Genomic DNA, 16,992 nt, shown 5'->3' with positions numbered 1-16,992 from the left:
TCCAAAGTTAATTATGTACTCTTAATATGATCATTTTTATACAGAAAAAATTTCAAAAGGGGCAGCTAGGTGGCACAGTGGATAAAGCTCCGGTCATGAATTCAGGAGGACCTGAGTTCAAATCCAGACTCAGACACTTGACACTGACTAGTTGTGTGACCCTGGGCAAGTCACTTAACCCTCATTGCCCTCCCCGCCAATAAATTTTCAAACAGATATAAGGAATACCTTTAAAACCTATTTCTGGAAAGAATGTTTACTTTAATGGTGCCCAGTTACTTACTTGTTGTTTCTCTATCCCATTAATAAGTAAGTTCCTTGAAGGCAGGAATGGTTTTTATCTTTCTTTATATCCATGTGTGGTGCAGGGCCAGGGAGTCAAGAAGACTTAACTTTGTGAGTTCAAATCTGGCCTCAGACCCTTCCTAGGTGTGGGACCCTGAGCAAGCCACTTAAACCCTGTTTGCCTCAGTCTCTTCATCTGTAAAATGAGCTGGAGAAGGAAATGGCAAACCACTCCAGTATCTTTGCTGAGAAAACTCCAAATGAGGTTACAAAGAGTCAGATGTGACTGAAGAACAACAAAACGTTTGCTGACTGACAGGCTGAGGGCAGCTAATTTATACTGGCAATGTAAACCCAGAGGGAGGCTTGTACTGTGTACCCCACTTTTAAGAAAAAGGGGAGGGGGGGTGGCTAGGTGGCGCACTGGATAAAGCACCAGCCCTGGATTCAGGAGTATCTGGGTTCAAATCCGGCCTCAGACACTTGACACTTACTAGCTGTGTGACCCTGGGCAAGTCACTTAACCCCCATTGCTCCACAAAAAAGGGGGGGAGGGGGGACTAGACTAAACTGCAGTATGCGGGCACCGGGACCAACTTTATGGTAGAGACTCCCAGAGTATATTATTTATTAGTGAGGTTGTGGAGTTGTTCTCCCATCTCCAAACATTTCTAAGCAGAACATTCTCACTGGAGATGTCTGAGGCAAAGAAAGTCAAATGAATGTAATGATGTCTTATGAATGCCTACTCCTTCTCCTCTCTCTCTTCCTCAATCAGGGTCAGAAGGCTTGGGACCTGAGTGCTTAATTCTCATCTTCTCCCTCCCTCCCTTCCTCCCACCCTTCCCTTGCTTTTTCCTGTGTCTGCTTCTTCTCCCACCACTTCCTACTCCATATATCTTATCTGTTGGAATCTCTCCCTTCCTTTTGAGGCTCAGATCAGGTGTTATGTCCTCCACACAGTCTTCCCTGCACCCCTAATCCCATGAGATCACTCTTCCTCCCCCAATTCCTCCCCCCTGGCATCGGGCCTAGATTTCTACCCCTCTCACCTTCTACTTCTTTCTCATCATGTCTATTTCTGCACATGTTGAATTCACCCCATTTGACTGGTTTTTCATCCTTGTGTCCCAAGCTTCGCTTCTTATCTTGTATGAAAGAAGCACTCAACAAAAGGCTTGTTGAACTCAAAGACCATTCTCTCCCACTTGGGTGAACAGCTGATTTCTGTCACTCACCAACAACTGAGAGGTCATTGAGCCTCAGTTTCCTCTCTGATTAAACAGATATATCATCATCGTGATTGAGAAACTGTCACTTGGGCAAAAAGGGCAGCCTCTTATTTTCTCTCAGGGATAGAGTATCTGATATTCATGTCTTACTTTAGATTCTAAATGGGACAAAGAAAAATGGCAGGAGGTGGGGTGGTGGGAGGGAGGCACAAGGGTGAAAGATTACCAAATAACTGATACTTGGGGGAGGCAGAACACAGAAAAGAGAAAAACAGACAGTCCAGAATATCAACTTTGGCCTTCTCAACCACTCTCGAGATTCGAATTAGAACACCTATGTTCTCCTTGATCTCCAGACACAACACACTCCTTCCTAGCTCTATGTGTGTTCCTCTAGTCTAGTATGCCCTCCTCTTCAGTTTTTTGTTTTTTTTTTTTGCAGAGCAATGGGGGTTGTGACTTGCCCAGGGTCACACAGCTAATAAGTGTCAAGTGTCTGAGGCCAGATTTGAACTCAGGTCCTCCTGAATCCTGGGCCAGTACTTTAACCACTGCGCCACCTAGCTGCCCCTTCAGTTCTTTTCTAATCTGAATGCTACCTAGTCTTCAAAATCCAGCTCAAGGCCTTGTCTCCTCCACGAAGCCTGACTAGTTTGTCCCAATCTGATTTCTCCTTTCTCTGACTTCTGGTAACCTTTAGAAGGTTGAGCCACACAACTCAGTGCTTATTTTTTATCATTTACTACTGTCCTAGGTGAGCGAGTCTCATCCACTCAACCAGATTAGAAGCTCCTATGAGCAGGAACCTTCCTCAGTCACCCCCCCAGAAGATGAGTTCTCCAAGAACAGAGGCCTGCATCTTCTCCTCCAGTGCTTCCCCTCCTCTATTGTGTACTCACCTAGTTCAAATCCCCAAGCAATGACTAAAGTCCAGCTCTCTTGACTCTTTTTTTTTCTTTTCTTTTTTTCAGGGCAGCGAGTGTTAAGTGACTTGCCCAGGGTCACACAGCTAGTAAGTATCAAGTGTCTGAGGCCAGATTTGAACTCAGGTCCTCCTGAATCCAGGGCCAGTGCTTTATCCACTGCACCACCTAGCTGCCCCCTCTCTTGACTCTTCTTACTACACTGCCATACATTTGTATGCAGCTAAGGGCAGGAGAAACCAGCAAACTGACAAGGTTTGCGGAGAAGTGGTTCTGGGCCTTTTCTCCTCTTCCCGCCCTGGCCCAGCTCAGCTGAGGCTGCAGCCTGGGCATCTGGCCAATCCCTCTCCTCCCCCTCCCTGCACATACACTTCCGACCAGGGCTGGTACTGGGGGCATCTGAGTCGGCTAATCTGCCAAACCGCAGAACACGCTGAGGAGGGCACTCGGAGCCTTGCTATTGCCTCTTCTAGAACAACCCTGGGGGGCAGAGAGAAGCCTGAAAAACCCGGTTCTAAAATCCTGCCAAATTCAGCTGAAAAACCTAGCCTGCCAACAGAAACCTAGGGCAAGAACAGAGAGGACCTCTACCCTTCCTGAAGTGCCCACGCTGCCACACACAGAAATGTGTACTTCTCTCTGATGGGCACCCAAATTTTCCCAAGGACTCTGCAGACCACTTACTGGGTCTAGTCCTGATTAGCAGAAGGGAAAAGGGGGCACCCCTAAAAATACATAGACAATTAAAAAACCAAACAACTCTCTCTTAATCGCCCCACCCCCAGCTTATCCAAAAATTGTTTACACAAAACTTTGGAATACAATGAGTGAGCAGGCATGTCAGTTCAATCTAAGCCCTCAGTGCCTGCCTGCTAATGCTGCTTTGATGGTAGTACCTCAAACTGTACCCAGTGGGGTAGAGGCAGAATAAAAGGGTTGTCCACAAAGACAGGAGGGGAAAAAACAACAAAAAAATATTAACATAGTCAACAGAGGGAGTATCTGGCATTAAGATGGGCTTCCAGGGAAAGTAACCAAGCTGCTATGGGGAGAACATAGAAATGAGCTCTCAAAAGGTTACGCCAAGGGGTCACTGGTAGCTATCTTTAGAGTACCCAAGAGTGCCATGGTCACTTCTAAGTTATTCCCTACCTGCATTCTGTCTCCTCAAGACCACCATATTTTTCACTTAAGATCTGGTCCCACACTGCAGAGGGGTCAGGCTACATAGAGTCCAAAAGTCATAAATTCAGAGATGAAGACTTCATCTATTCAGAGAACCCTTAACTTAGAGACGGAAGAAACCTTAGAGGTCAGTTATCCAATTCAACTCCCTCATTTGGAGAGGCTCACAGACACAAAGCGGTTAAGTAACTTAGCAGGTCAGAAGACCCAACGGTAGAAAATGCCCTCAAGAGAAATAGTGAGAGCACAAGGGTCAGTCTGTCAGAATCAAGGCAACTACTCACGTGCAACTGAGAAATTGTTGAGGGGTGACTCCCGCTGGTCCACATCCTGTGGCCGTTCCTTATAACCAATGAAGGTTCCATCACTCTTTAGCAAGAAGTAGCGTGGCCGCCATGTTTTGATGTATTCTCCTAAAAGCATAGACGAAAACAAGGAGGTGAAGACCTGGTGTATACAGTGCTATTTTTTCTGCCCAGGTCTGGGATCCTAAATAAGCTGCACTGTAACAGTCATTTAAAGTACTAACAGAGGCAGCTAGGTGGCGCAGCAGATAAAGTACTGGCCCTGGATTCAGGAGGACCTGAGTTCAAATCCGGCCTCAGACACTTGACACTAGCTGTGTGACCCTGGGCAAGTCACTTAACCCCCATTGCCCCCCCCAAAAGAATTGAATGAAATTTTAAAAATATATAAAGTACTAACGGATAACACTTAGCCAAGAAGACTCAGAATGGGAATAAGTTAATTGTACTAAAATCAGCTTTATGGCAGATCTGCTGTAAACCAATGCCCTAAGGAGAGTCTAGCTCTTTTGAGCTGACTGACTGGGGATTCTGATGCAGGCGGTAAAATGATGAGTCCCTTTGGGTGGAGTCCTGGCAAGCTGTTCCTACCAATGGACATCCTGGCTAAGTGTGGGCTTGTAAACCAGCTAAATGATTTTCGTTTCGTTTTTATTGTGGGCCTCACTGATTCAATCTCTTCGGATCCTGTTCTTTGCATCTGCAGTCAGCTTGCACCTGGCCTTTTTAAGACAACCCAGAATTTGACGACTGCCTCAGACCAAGCATCCCCATGGTGGAGCCAATCACCTCCAGGGTACTTCAGGGATAGTAGAGGTGTACCCCATACTTCAATACATGTAAAACTGGGATGTTAGGATTGGGGGGGTCCCCCTTAAAAGGCATCTAGTCCACTAACTGTCCCATTTTAGAGCTGGGTAAACTGAGGCCTGGAGGGCAAAGGAGACTCCCTTCATGGGATTCAAACTCAGCTCCTCTAATTACAAATCAATTGCTGATAGATAGATAGATAGATGATGGATGGATGGATGGATGGATGAATAGATGAAGAAAGAGAAATGAATGGTTGACTGAATGAATAAATAAATGGGTGGGTGAGTGAATGAATGAAAAAAAATTTTAAACCACAAATCAATTGCTCTTTCCATTATATCACAATGAAAAGACATGTTGTAGTATCAACAACATTGTGTGTTGATCAACTGTGATTGACTTGACTCTTCTCAGCAATACAATGGTCCAAGATAGTCCCAAAGGACTCATGATGGAAAATGCTCTCCAAATCCAGAAAAAAAGAACTGTGGCACCTAGATGCAGATTGAACCATACTATCTCTATTTTTTGTTTGTTTTTCTTTTTTGTGGTTTTTCCCTTTTGCTCTGATTCTTCTTGCACATCATGACTAATGCAGAAATATGTTTAATGTGACTGTACATATATAACCTATATTGGATTGCTTGCTGTCTTGGAAAGGGGGGAGGGGAGGAGAAAAACTTGAAACTAGACATCTCATAAAAGTAAGTGCTGAAAACTATCTCTACATGTAACTAGAAAATAATAAAATACTTTTATGATAAAAAGGTCACAGATAAACATGAATTCTAATCCAATAAAATATTACATCTAAAAACATGATCCACTCTCTTTTTTTTAAAAAAAAATGCATCTACTGATATAATTTACTTTAAATAGTATTTTATTTTTCCAACTGCATATAACGTTCATTTTTACAAGGATATCATTTTTTATATCACCTAGATTTCCCTCATATCCCTTCTCTTTTCCCCTCCCAGAAAGCCATCACTTAGAGGTTTATAGAAAGAGTCTTAAAAAGAAGAAAAAAAATAAGCAAAACCAATTGACACATAGAATAACTATGATATCCTATGGAATGTTCCATACCTGTGCACCCCAAACTCTGCAAAGGTATAAACAAGGATGTATCTTCTCATTTTTCTTCTGAGACCAAATTAGTTCTTATTAATTTTACAAATTTCACTTTCGATAACTGGGTGGGATTGTCTTTTGCCTTTCTTTGCATCTTCAGTGGTTAGCATGGTGCCTAGCACACTTGGTACTCAATCAATGCTTACCAATTGATTGGCTTGGCATTACTGTTCTTTCCATTTACACTGCCGTAACCATTATGTATACTGCTTTCCCAGCTCCACCTCATTTTGTAACAGTTCACATGAGCCTCTTCACGGTTCTTTGTAGTTCTTCCTTTCTGTCATTTCTTATAGTACAGTCATTTTCCATCCTATTCATGAGCTGTGCCCCAACTAATGGGCATCTGTTCTTGTTTCCATGTTTCTACTATCACCAAAAGGGTTGCTATCAACATTTTGGTATAAATGGATCCTTTCTTTTTGTCAAAGACCTCACTAGGTTATAGTGGAACCTCTAGGTCCCAGGATATGAACATATTAGTCACTTAATCCACAAAACTCCAAACTGAATAATTCACAGCTCTACCAACAATACATGATTTTGCCTGTCTTTTCCACAACTCCTGGAAGACTGACTATTCCAGTCTTTTGTCATCTTGGGAGTGAGGCAAAGCCTCAAGATTGTTTCAGTTTGCATTTCTCTTATATATTAGTCATCTGGAGCATTCTTTCTTAGGTCAACTTACTTTCTCAAAGTTTTCTTCATTTTCTTGCTACCCAGTCATTTCAGTCAGTATCTGACTCTTCATGACCCCATCTGGGGTTTTCTTGGCAAAGATACAGGAGTGGTTTGCCGTTTCCTTCTCCAGCTCATTTTACATATGAGGAAACTGAGGCAAACAGGATTAAGTGACTTGCCCAGGGTCACCCAGCTAATTAGTGTCTGAGGCTGGATTTGAACTCATGAAATATGAGTCTTCCTAATTCTAATCCCAGTGCTCTATCCAGTGTGCTGCCTAGCATTTTACTCAGTCATGCTAGGGTTCACTTGGTACATTTAAGTGTTTGTAAAGAAGCTTTAAGCTGACATAACTTCTCTAAGACTTCCTGAAAAAGACAGCTCATTTCCAATATGACAATGGAGGCAGATAGGAATCAGGATTCTGTTTACAAAAATGGGATTAACACGTAATACAGAAAGCTGTTACACCTGCTGGTTTTGGTTCTTCAAAAGGTGCTATCCTTTAGGGGATGTATATTGCCACAACAGATACCCTATTATCTCTAGGATCAAATAGAAACCCCTTGTTTGCCAATGAAACCACTTTACAATCTGTCTTCTTCCTTCTCTTCAGTTGTTTCAGTTATATCTGACTCTTCAGATCCCTTTCGTTTGGGGATTCCTTGAGGATTTTTAGGGTTAATAGAGAGGTTTGCCATTTCCTCCTTTATCTCATTTTACAGATGAGAAAACTGAGGCAAACAGGAGAAAGTGACTTGCCCTGGCTCACACAGCCAAGACGTATTTGAGGCAGGATTTGAAACCAGTTCTTCCTAACTCTAGGCCTGATGCTCTATCCATTGTGCCATCTTCTTCCTATCTTTTCAGTCTCCTTGCACATTGTTCCCTTCCATACACTCTATGGTCCTGTTTTACTGGTCAATTTATTCTTTCCCACACACAATGTTCCATTTCTCATCTCCCATGCCTTGGATCCCTAGAATCCTTTTTTCCTTTAATACTTAGTTCAAAAACCATTTGCTATAGGAACAGGGTCCCCTCTACATTCACCTTCCTTCTACTTCATATGGAACTTATATACCTACTAAGGCGGCCTGGGTTCAAATCCTGCCTCAAACACATCCTAGCAGTGTGACACCAGGCAAGTCACATAACCTCTACCTGCCTTAGTTTCCTCACCAGTGAAACGGGGATCATAACAGCATCTATCTCCCAGGCTCTTTATGAGCATCAAATGAGACAAAGGGCTATATAAATGCTAGCAAAGATGATGTTTTCTCCATTATTAGAATGCAAATTCCTTAACAAGTTGGAAATGTTCTCATTTTCTCTGATACCCGAGAGTTTAGCATACGACCCAGTGCATCATAACCACTTAATAAATGACTACAGATAGATAAAGAAAGTACAAGGGGCAGCTAGGTGGCGCAGTGGATAAAGCAATGGCCTTGGATTCAGGAGGACCTGAGTTCAAATCCAACCTCAGACACTTGACACTTACTAGCTGTGTGACCCTGGGCAAGTCACTTAACCCTCATTGCCCTGCCCCCCCCCAAAAAAAAGACTTCAATAAGAAAGTATAAGATGGGGGGGGCAGCTAGGTGGCACAGTGGATAGAGCACTGGCCCTAGGTTCAGGAGGACCTGAGTTCAAATCCGACCTCAGACACTTGATACTTACTAGCTGTGTGACCTTGGGCAAGTCACTTAACCTCCATTGCCCCCCCACCCCCAAAACAAACAAACAAAAAAAGTACATGATGGTCAGTTAATTCACAGGATTAGAGATCTTCTGGTCCTTAATTGGGAAATGTGGAATCAGACTCGGGGAGAGGAAAGAAGAGACCTATTCATGATGATGAGGCAAGGTCACAATGGCAGATTCAGGGCTGGATCCCAGCTCCGCTGACCCCCCCCCTCCCCCAGCCTACCGTTCTTTCTACCACACCACACTTCACTACACAGAGGGGCAGAGGGGGTGCTTGGAAAGAGAGGGACACACCGAGTGTCCCAAAAGCTGCTGAGAAGGTTTCAGGGCCCTTTCTATTTTCTACCCTTTGCAGTAAACCAGTTGATCCAAAACTGCTGCCTGGCAGTAGCTGGAAATAGAGCTGCTTTTCAAACCCAGGTGTCCATCTCCAAATTTATTTCCCTTTCTCAAAAGCATCAAGGCCCATTCGATTCGACAAATATTTATTTAGGCATCTACTCTGATCAGGAATAATGCTAGGCACTGGGGATACAATCCCTGATCTCAAGGACTTTACATTCTACTGGGAGCCATGTATACAAGTGAATACAAAATAATCAAGCAAAGTTATACAAAATCATTTCGAGAAGAAGAGAAAGCTACTAACTGGAGGCATGGGAGACAGACAGTACAGTCAGGAAAGGCCTGTGGTAGGAGGTGAGCCCTGAGCTGTGCTTTGAAAGAAGACAGAGATTACCTGGGGAGGTAAGGTGGGAGAATATTCCCTCTCATTCCTTCCTGGCCTGCCCACTTCACCTCACCCCCCCCCAAAAAAAATCACAAGCTCATGGAACACAAATATGCAACTAAAAGATTACTAGTGTTGAAATTTGGGAGAAGGGTGAGGCATAAAAATGTATGGGCAAGTAGGGCAAGAACACGATGGGTTAATTACAGAAAGCTTCCCAAATAGAAGGCAACTTGCCCAAGGATGTGAGTGAGTCAGTAAATAGAATGGGGTGTGCGGGGAGACTGAAGGGGCAGCTAGGTGCGCAGTGGATAGGGAACTGGCCCTGGATTCAGGAGGACCTGAGCTCAAATCTGGCCTCAGACACAACACTTCCTAGCCATGTGACCCTGGCCAAGTCACTTAACCCTCACTGCCCTGCCCAAAAAAAAGAAAGAAAGAAATATGCACTGACAGGCTCTGGTGTTTTTTGTTATTGTTTAGTCGTTTTCAATTATGTCTGACCCTTGGTGACCCTATTTGGAGTTTTCTTGGCAAAGATACTGGAGTGGTCTGCCATTTCCTTCTCCAGCTCATTTTAGAGATGAAGAAACTGAGGCAAAAAAGGTTAAGTGACTTGTCCGGGGCTATTAAGTTTCTGAGGCTGGATTTGAACCCAGGTCTTCTTGACTCCAGGCTTGGCACCCTGCCCACTGCTCCAGGTCTAGTATTTTAGCACTTGGCATTTTTTTTTTCTTCAGCTGAGTACTAACTGATATCTTATTATGTGATAGAAGAGAAAGAAACAACTAGAGGCTGATGGAAACCCTACCTTCAGGAGAAAAGATTCCAAAGGAAAAACAGGTAGGAGTCTATAGACTAAAACTCTGCTGGGAAAGCCCATTATGAAAGAGACTGGATTTGAAGTCAAAGGGCCTCAATGTCCCTTGTGAGACTTTGGGCAAGTTACCAACTCTCTGCATCTCAGTTTCTGCATCTATAAAATGGTAGAGAGGGGAGAGAGAAGATTGGACTATAAGTACCTTCTGAAATACCTACCAGGTCCAAATCTATGATCCTATGATCTCAAGAATGAAATCCTGAGGAGCGGCAGCTAGGTTGCTCAGTGGTTAGAGCACCAGCCCTGGAGTCAGGAGGACCGGAGTTCAAATATGGCCTCAGATACTTGACACTTACTAGCTGTGTGACCCTGGGCAAGTCATTTAACCCTCATTGCCCTGCCCAAAAAAAAAAAAAAAAAAAGGAAAGAAAGCCTGAGGAAGGGGAGGTAGCTAAAAGGAATAATGTAGATAAACCCAAAGGCAAAATCCTCAAATAACTCATAATCGAAAAGATGGACAGACAATGGAAGCAAGAGAGCAATGAAAGATGAATATGAAGAAAGTGCTAGAATGCAGAATTGCAGAGGCTGATGATGGGGAAACAAAAGTAACTAAATCTATGCTAGAGTAGAAGAGAATGCCTTTGGATTGGCCAGAGATCAAGACGGTTGGGACAGTGATGGTGGACCAATGGGTATAAGACCTGACTTCAATCTTGTTTCTGTTTTCTCTGTCAAGGGGAACAATCTTTGGGCAGGAAAGGGCAGGACAAAAATCGTTTTTAGGAAGCAGAAACCCATGGGGCAGCTAGGTGGCGAAGTGGATAAAGCACCAGCCTTGGATTCAGGAGGTCCTGAGTTCAATCCAGCCGCAGACACTTGACACTAGCTGTGTGACTCTGGGCAAGTCACTTAACCCCAACTGCCTCACAAAAAAAAAAAAAGAAAGAAGAGAAGAGAAGAGAAGAGAAGAGAAGAGAAGAGAAGAGAAGAGAAGAGAAGAGAAGAGAAGAGAAGAGAAGAGAAGAGAAGAGAAGAGAAGAGAAGAGAAGAGAAGAGAAAAGAAAAAGGAAGCAGAAACCCAAGATAAGTGAAGTGACTAATCCACCATCTAGCTGCCCTCCCTGGATGAGTTCAAGTCCTCAGACATACCCAAGTACCAAAAGAAGTTTCAATATGATTTGTTCTGAAAGGCTGCGGGGAATGAGAGAGTGAGCCAAGTACCCCAGGAGTGGAGATGGGCAAATGTTCTGATTTTCAAATGAGGGAAAAGATTCTAAAACAACTGTGTTATTTTTAGGGAGGGAGAACACCAATACAACTTTTCTCTTAAAACAGGGGAAAGGGTAGAATGTTCAAGTGTTAGGATAGCATGCTTGACTTTGGTTTCTTGCAAAATTCTAGAACATATTATTAAAAGAGATGATTTGTGAGCATTTAGAAAAGGAAGTGGTGATCCCTGAGAGCCAGAATGACTTCATTAAGAATAGGTCATTTCAGGCTAACCTCATTTCCTTTTTCTGGCAGGATTACCAGACCAACAGATCAGGGGAACCCAAAAGACACAGTCTCCTGAAATTTCCCAAAGCATCTGAGAAAGTGTCTCCAAAGTTTCATCTCATGCCCATCAAATTGGTAAAATGGCCAAACCCCCAAATAGTCAATGTTGCAGGTGTTACAGGCACACTAATGCCCTGCTAGTGGAATAGCATTCTGGAAAACAATGTGATATTATACTAGAAAAGTCACTTTGACCCAGTGGCACCATTATTAGCCATAAACTTGAAAATCGGTCAATGAGACAGACAAGAAACTCCTATGAATGCAAACATACATAAAGCAGGCCTTCCTGTAATAACAAAGAATGATAAGGAAAGCAGGGACCTTCTCTGATTGGGCAATCGTTAAACCAACAGTAGCCTATGAATGTAATGGAATATTATTGGGTCATAAGACAAAAGCAGCATAGCCTTAGTGGGTAGGGCACCTGGCTCTAACAGATGTTTTGTTTTTCTTTCTTAATGGAGGTGAGTGTTAGGGAGCAGGTGGGAGGGAGAGAAAGAAGGTAGATTTTCACTGCTGGAAGAAAAATTTTATTTTTTTTAAATTAATAAAGTATTTGTTTTTCGTTACATGTAAAGATAGTTCTCATCTTTTGTTTATACAAGCTTTACAAGTTCAGATTTTTCTGAAAAATTTAATTTTTAAAAGAGAATGGAGGGCAGGTAGGTAGAACAATGGATAAAGCACTGGCCCTGGATTCAGGAGGATCTGAGTTCAAATCCAGCCTCAGACACTTGACACTTACTAGCTGTGTGACCCTGGGCAAGTCACTTAACCTTCATTGCCCCGCCAAAAAAGAAAAGAAATTTTTAAAAGAGAAGACTGTATAGAGAAAGTAGGAAAAAACACTCATTTGAACCAAGAGGTCTGATGTCAGAGCCCTGGGAACTTGGAATCAGAAGAGGGAAGAGGATGGGAACATGCATTTATCAAGCCACCTACCCAGTACTTAGCACAGGCACTGTGTTAAGCACTTTACAAACATTATCTCATTTGATCCTCCCAACAACCCTGGGAGATAGGTACTGTTATGATCCACATTCTACAGTTGAGGAAACCGAGGCAGAAAAAGTTTTAAGTGACTGTTCCAGAGTCCCACTTCTAGGAAGTGCCTGAGGCTGGATTTGAACTCAGGTCTTCCTGATTCCAGGCCCAGGACAATATCCACTTCACCACCCACCTGGCTGTCAAATTTATGGTACTTGCCCTCTCGATGTTGCTCACCCATGACCCTCCACTACCCATCTTAGCACCTCTCCCCTGGCTGTCCCCCACCCACTATTTCCCCCTTTTGGAAATCATGTTGCCCTCAAGGACCACCTTCTACCTGAAGTCTTTCCCAATACCAACAACTGCTAGTGTCAGCCCCCTTAACTGATCTTATATTTATGTGCTAGTCTCATCCAATAGAATATTAGCTTAGTTTTGTGAGGGAAATAAGGATTCACACACACACACACACACACACACACACACTTTTCTTTATCTCTTTATTTCATCTCATTCATTTAATTTCATTTCTTTATTCATTATTCTGTGAGCTTCAGGCTCACATAAGAATCATCATTTAGTGACTAAATATTTATTAAACACCTGCTATGTTTCAGACTCTGCTAAGTACGAAGTACTGAGAATACCCCACCCCCACCCTGGAAAGGCAAAAAACCAGCCCCTGCTCTTCAGGCACTCATAGACTAATAGTAGAGACAACATGAAAACATCTATAGACAAACAAGAGATAGACAGATGAATTGGATATAATCGCCGGAGTTCAAGTCCAAATCTTAGCTCGGCCCCTACTACCTTTGTGACTTTGAGCAAGGATTTTTCTGAACTGCATTTATCTGTAAAATGAAAGACGGATGAGAGACGAGAGAGAGGAAATGAAAGATAAATGACCTCGGGCAGCTAGGTGGCACAGTGGATAGAGCACCAGCCCTGGAATCAGGAGGACCTGAGTTCAAATCCAGCCTCAGACACTTGGCACTTACTAGCTGTGTGACCCTGGGCAAGTCACTTAACCCCAATTGCCTCAACAACAACAACAACAACAACAACAACAACAAAATTAAAAAAAAAAAAAAAAGATAAATGACCTCTAAGTTCCCTTCACTGTCAGCTGGGCAGTGAGGAGGATGGAGTCAGGAAGGCACCAGCTGTGTGACCCTGGACAAGTCACTTCACCTTGTTTGCCTCATTTTCTTCATCTATAAAATGAGCTGGGGCAGCTAGGTGGCGCAGTGGATAAAGCACCGGCCCTGGATTCAGGAGGACCTGAGTTCAAATTTGGCCTCAGACACTTGACACCTACTGGCTGTGTGACCCTGGGCAAGTCACTTAACCCCCATTGCCCCTCAAAAAAATAAAATAAAATGAGCTGAAGAAGGAAATGGCAAAGCATGCCTGTATTTTTTACAAGAAAAACCCAAAAGTGATCAAAAAGAATCAGGTACAACTGAAAAAAAAAATGAGCAACAAAAAGTTCCCTACTGACTCTAAATCTGTCACTGTGACCTCCTAGTTGGTCACCCTACTTCTGCCCTCTCTACTCCCTAATCCATTCTCCACACTCACCACCCACTGACTCTTTAAGCCTCAGCACAATCTGACTTCCAAGCCCACCCTCCTAATGCTTACCAGTGGTAAATGCAATTGCATTTTCTTCAGTCACTCTCTTCCTTGACCTCTCTGCAGCTTTCAACACTGTTGACCCTCTTCCTCTCCCAGACACCTGCTCTTCCTTTGCTTTCCTTGATTCAGTTCTCTGCTGGTCTCCCCAAAAGTTTTCACAAGTTTATCATCCATATCCTGCCCCCTAAGCCTGGGAGGCCCTGGGGGATCTGCCTTCTCTCTCCTCAAATATTCTGCCAGCCCCTTACCTGGCTCTCTCACTCCTGTGTATCGTACCACTGCATGAGTGATTAGTTAGAACAAGTTCTCTTCCCTCTCATTGGACTCTAAGCTCCTGGAAGGCAGGGATTCTTTGCTTTAGTAGAGTAAAGGTAAGAGCAAGGGGAGGCAAGCAAGAAGGGCTATGATATGTGGCGATGATGATGATAATGAAGGTGATGGCGTCCATGGTGGTGGTGGTGGTAATAATACCATCCGAACTGGCCTCTTGGCTGTTCCAAGAACACGGCGAACCCTTCTCTCCCCCCTCTCTGAAAAGACCGTGCCCCTCATGTGTAAAACGAACTCCTGGGGGCAGCTCGGTTGCGCAGTGGATAAAGCACTGGCCCTGGATTCAGGAAGACCTGAGTTCAAATCCAGCCTGAGACACTTGACACTTACTGGCTGTGTAATCTTGGGCAAGTCACTTAACCCTCATTGCCCTGCAAAAAACAAACAAAACAAGTAAAATGAACTCCTTCCCCACTTCTGCCTTCTAGAATGCCTAGTTTCCTTCTTGTTCAGGGCTCAGCGCAGGTACTGCTAATACCTCCTGCATGAACCTTTCTTGATTTCCCAGCTGAGTCTTCTCTTTCCTGAAGCATATTACATTTACTTGCTCATCTGCACAGAGGTTGTATCCACAGTAGAAGGTAAGTTCTTAAAACCCCCTGCATGTAACAATAACTGCTGTCTCTGTTTTAGTGTCTTCTGGGTTACGAAGCTTTCATCCATTATCTTAAACGAACTTCGAAACAGCTGGGAGAGGTCAGCAGAGCAAGGGTTAGCCCCATTTTTCAGACAAGGAAATAGATGCTCAGGAAAGCACAGGGGCTGGCTGGGAGGTCACAGACATCAAGTTAATGGAAAAGTGTGGGCCTAGGTCTCCCGATTCCCAGTGGGTTATGGTGTCTGTCTATTTACTGGGACCTCAAAGAGGTAAACTGGGAGCTTCTTGAAAGTGTCTCAACATCTGCCTTCCACAGGGCTCGGCGTCCTAGCCTAGCAGCAGATGTCCTCCGCGGTATTTTAGCTCTTGTCATTTTTCATACTGACACACCGAAAAAAACTTCTTTTTTCCCATTTACATTTTGCAGTGCAAGTGCTTTGTGCAACAATGGGCGATTTGCTAATTAGTCAACTGCTTTATCAAACTTGGCACTTAGGGAGGTGGGGGGGGGGAAGAATTGGGAGGGGGGAGGGACAGAAGTGGTGGACAGTATCATAAATTTAAGTTATAGACCATTCACTCAGATCAGCAGCACCTGGAGAATGGCAAAGTCTGCCTCTAAACAAGAATGGTGGGAAAATGTTTATCCCCATTCCTATAGATATGTAAACCTCTCAGCCTGTTTCCCCCATATGTACAATGAAGGGGCTGAATCCAATGGTCGCCAATGTCCCTTTTTAGAAGGGATTATTACAATAATCTAATAGGTCTTCCTACCTCAATCCTCCCATTCCCCAGCCCCAGGTCCCACTTTTCTCCATCTTCAACAGGCTTCCAGAATAATCTCTTTTAGCCATAGATCTGATCATGACACCAATGTGCTCAAAACCCTTCGGGGACACCTCCACACACTGCCATCTCTGCAGAGTCAAGTACAAACCTTTTATTTGGCACTCAATACTGGTACCAAAACAGCCTTCTCACATCCTACTCTCCAGTCACACTGGACTACTTTCTATTCTCCCACTGACCTATCCTGCCCTTCTCGCTATACCATAATACCCTCCCCCTCCCCACCTCAACTTATCCACTGCATCTCCCTTATTACTCTGTATTAGACACCTAGAGCTTATGTCTTGCCCTCAAACTAGACTACAAACTCTGTTAGGACAAAGACGGTATCTCAGCTACGCTCTATCTTTCCACTTTCCACGGGAAGGGGAACAGAAGGAAATAAGCATTTATTAAGCACCTACTGTGTACTGGGCACTGTGCTGCATGCTTTACAAATATCTCATTTGATCTTCGCAATAATAACAAATTGAGGAAAGTGAGGTGAACAAAGAAAGAGAGAAAGAGAGAGGGGGAGAGAGAGAGAGAGAGAGAGAGAGAGAGAGAGAGAGAGAGAGAAAGAAAGAAAGAAAGAAAGAAAGAAAGAAAGAAAGAAAGAAAGAAAGAAAGAAAGAAAGAGAAAAAAGAGAGGGCCCAAACACACCAAAATATTTAGGGCAGCATATTTTTTGTGTCAGCAAAGAATTAGAAACAAAGTAGATGCCCACTCCCTGGAGAATGGCTGAAAAAAAATGTGATGAAATACTACTGTGCTATAAGAAAGAAAGAATACGATTGATATAGATAAGCATGGAGAGTCTTATATGAATTCATGTAAAGTGAAATAAACAGAGCCAGGGGAAACATATATGCAAGGACTACTGCAGTGGAAATGGAAAGAACAACACTAAACAACCAAAGATAAATGCTATGAATTAGGACCAAGATTGGCCCCAAAGAAGAAATAAGAGAAAATACCTCGTTCCTCAACTTCTTTTCAAACAGAGGTGGGGGACCATGGTTGTGGTACACTGCAAAGATTATGTTTTTCACAGATGGTTAGTTTTGTTGAATTTGTTTTCCTTCCTCTTCTTTATTCTTTACAATAAGCATGGTAAATGAGGCAAACAGTAATCACTTAATAAATGCTTACTGACTTCACTTATAAGGGAGGGTTCTCGAGGAGTTAGGCAGGGATACAACGGGAAATATAGGTGATAT

General features: G+C 43.4%; 1 protein-coding gene across 2 annotated transcripts in view; it reads right to left on the bottom strand.

Annotated features, from left to right (window-relative positions):
- The window catches only part of AKT1 (AKT serine/threonine kinase 1), a 142,478-nt gene that overhangs the window by 60,557 nt on the left and 64,929 nt on the right, over nt 1-16,992 (bottom strand). For both annotated transcript variants that reach the window (XM_043984680.1, XM_043984681.1), the window contains exon 3: nt 3,910-4,038. In XM_043984680.1, coding sequence (XP_043840615.1) covers nt 3,910-4,038 — 129 coding nt within the window. The remainder of the gene's footprint in view (nt 1-3,909; nt 4,039-16,992) is intronic.

The sequence above is a fragment of the Dromiciops gliroides genome, chromosome 2, assembly GCF_019393635.1.
Source record: "Dromiciops gliroides isolate mDroGli1 chromosome 2, mDroGli1.pri, whole genome shotgun sequence".
NCBI classification, from domain to species: domain Eukaryota; kingdom Metazoa; phylum Chordata; class Mammalia; order Microbiotheria; family Microbiotheriidae; genus Dromiciops; species Dromiciops gliroides.
The sequence above is the reverse complement of the archived record's forward strand: the minus strand, read 5'-3'. Positions and strand labels throughout refer to the sequence as shown.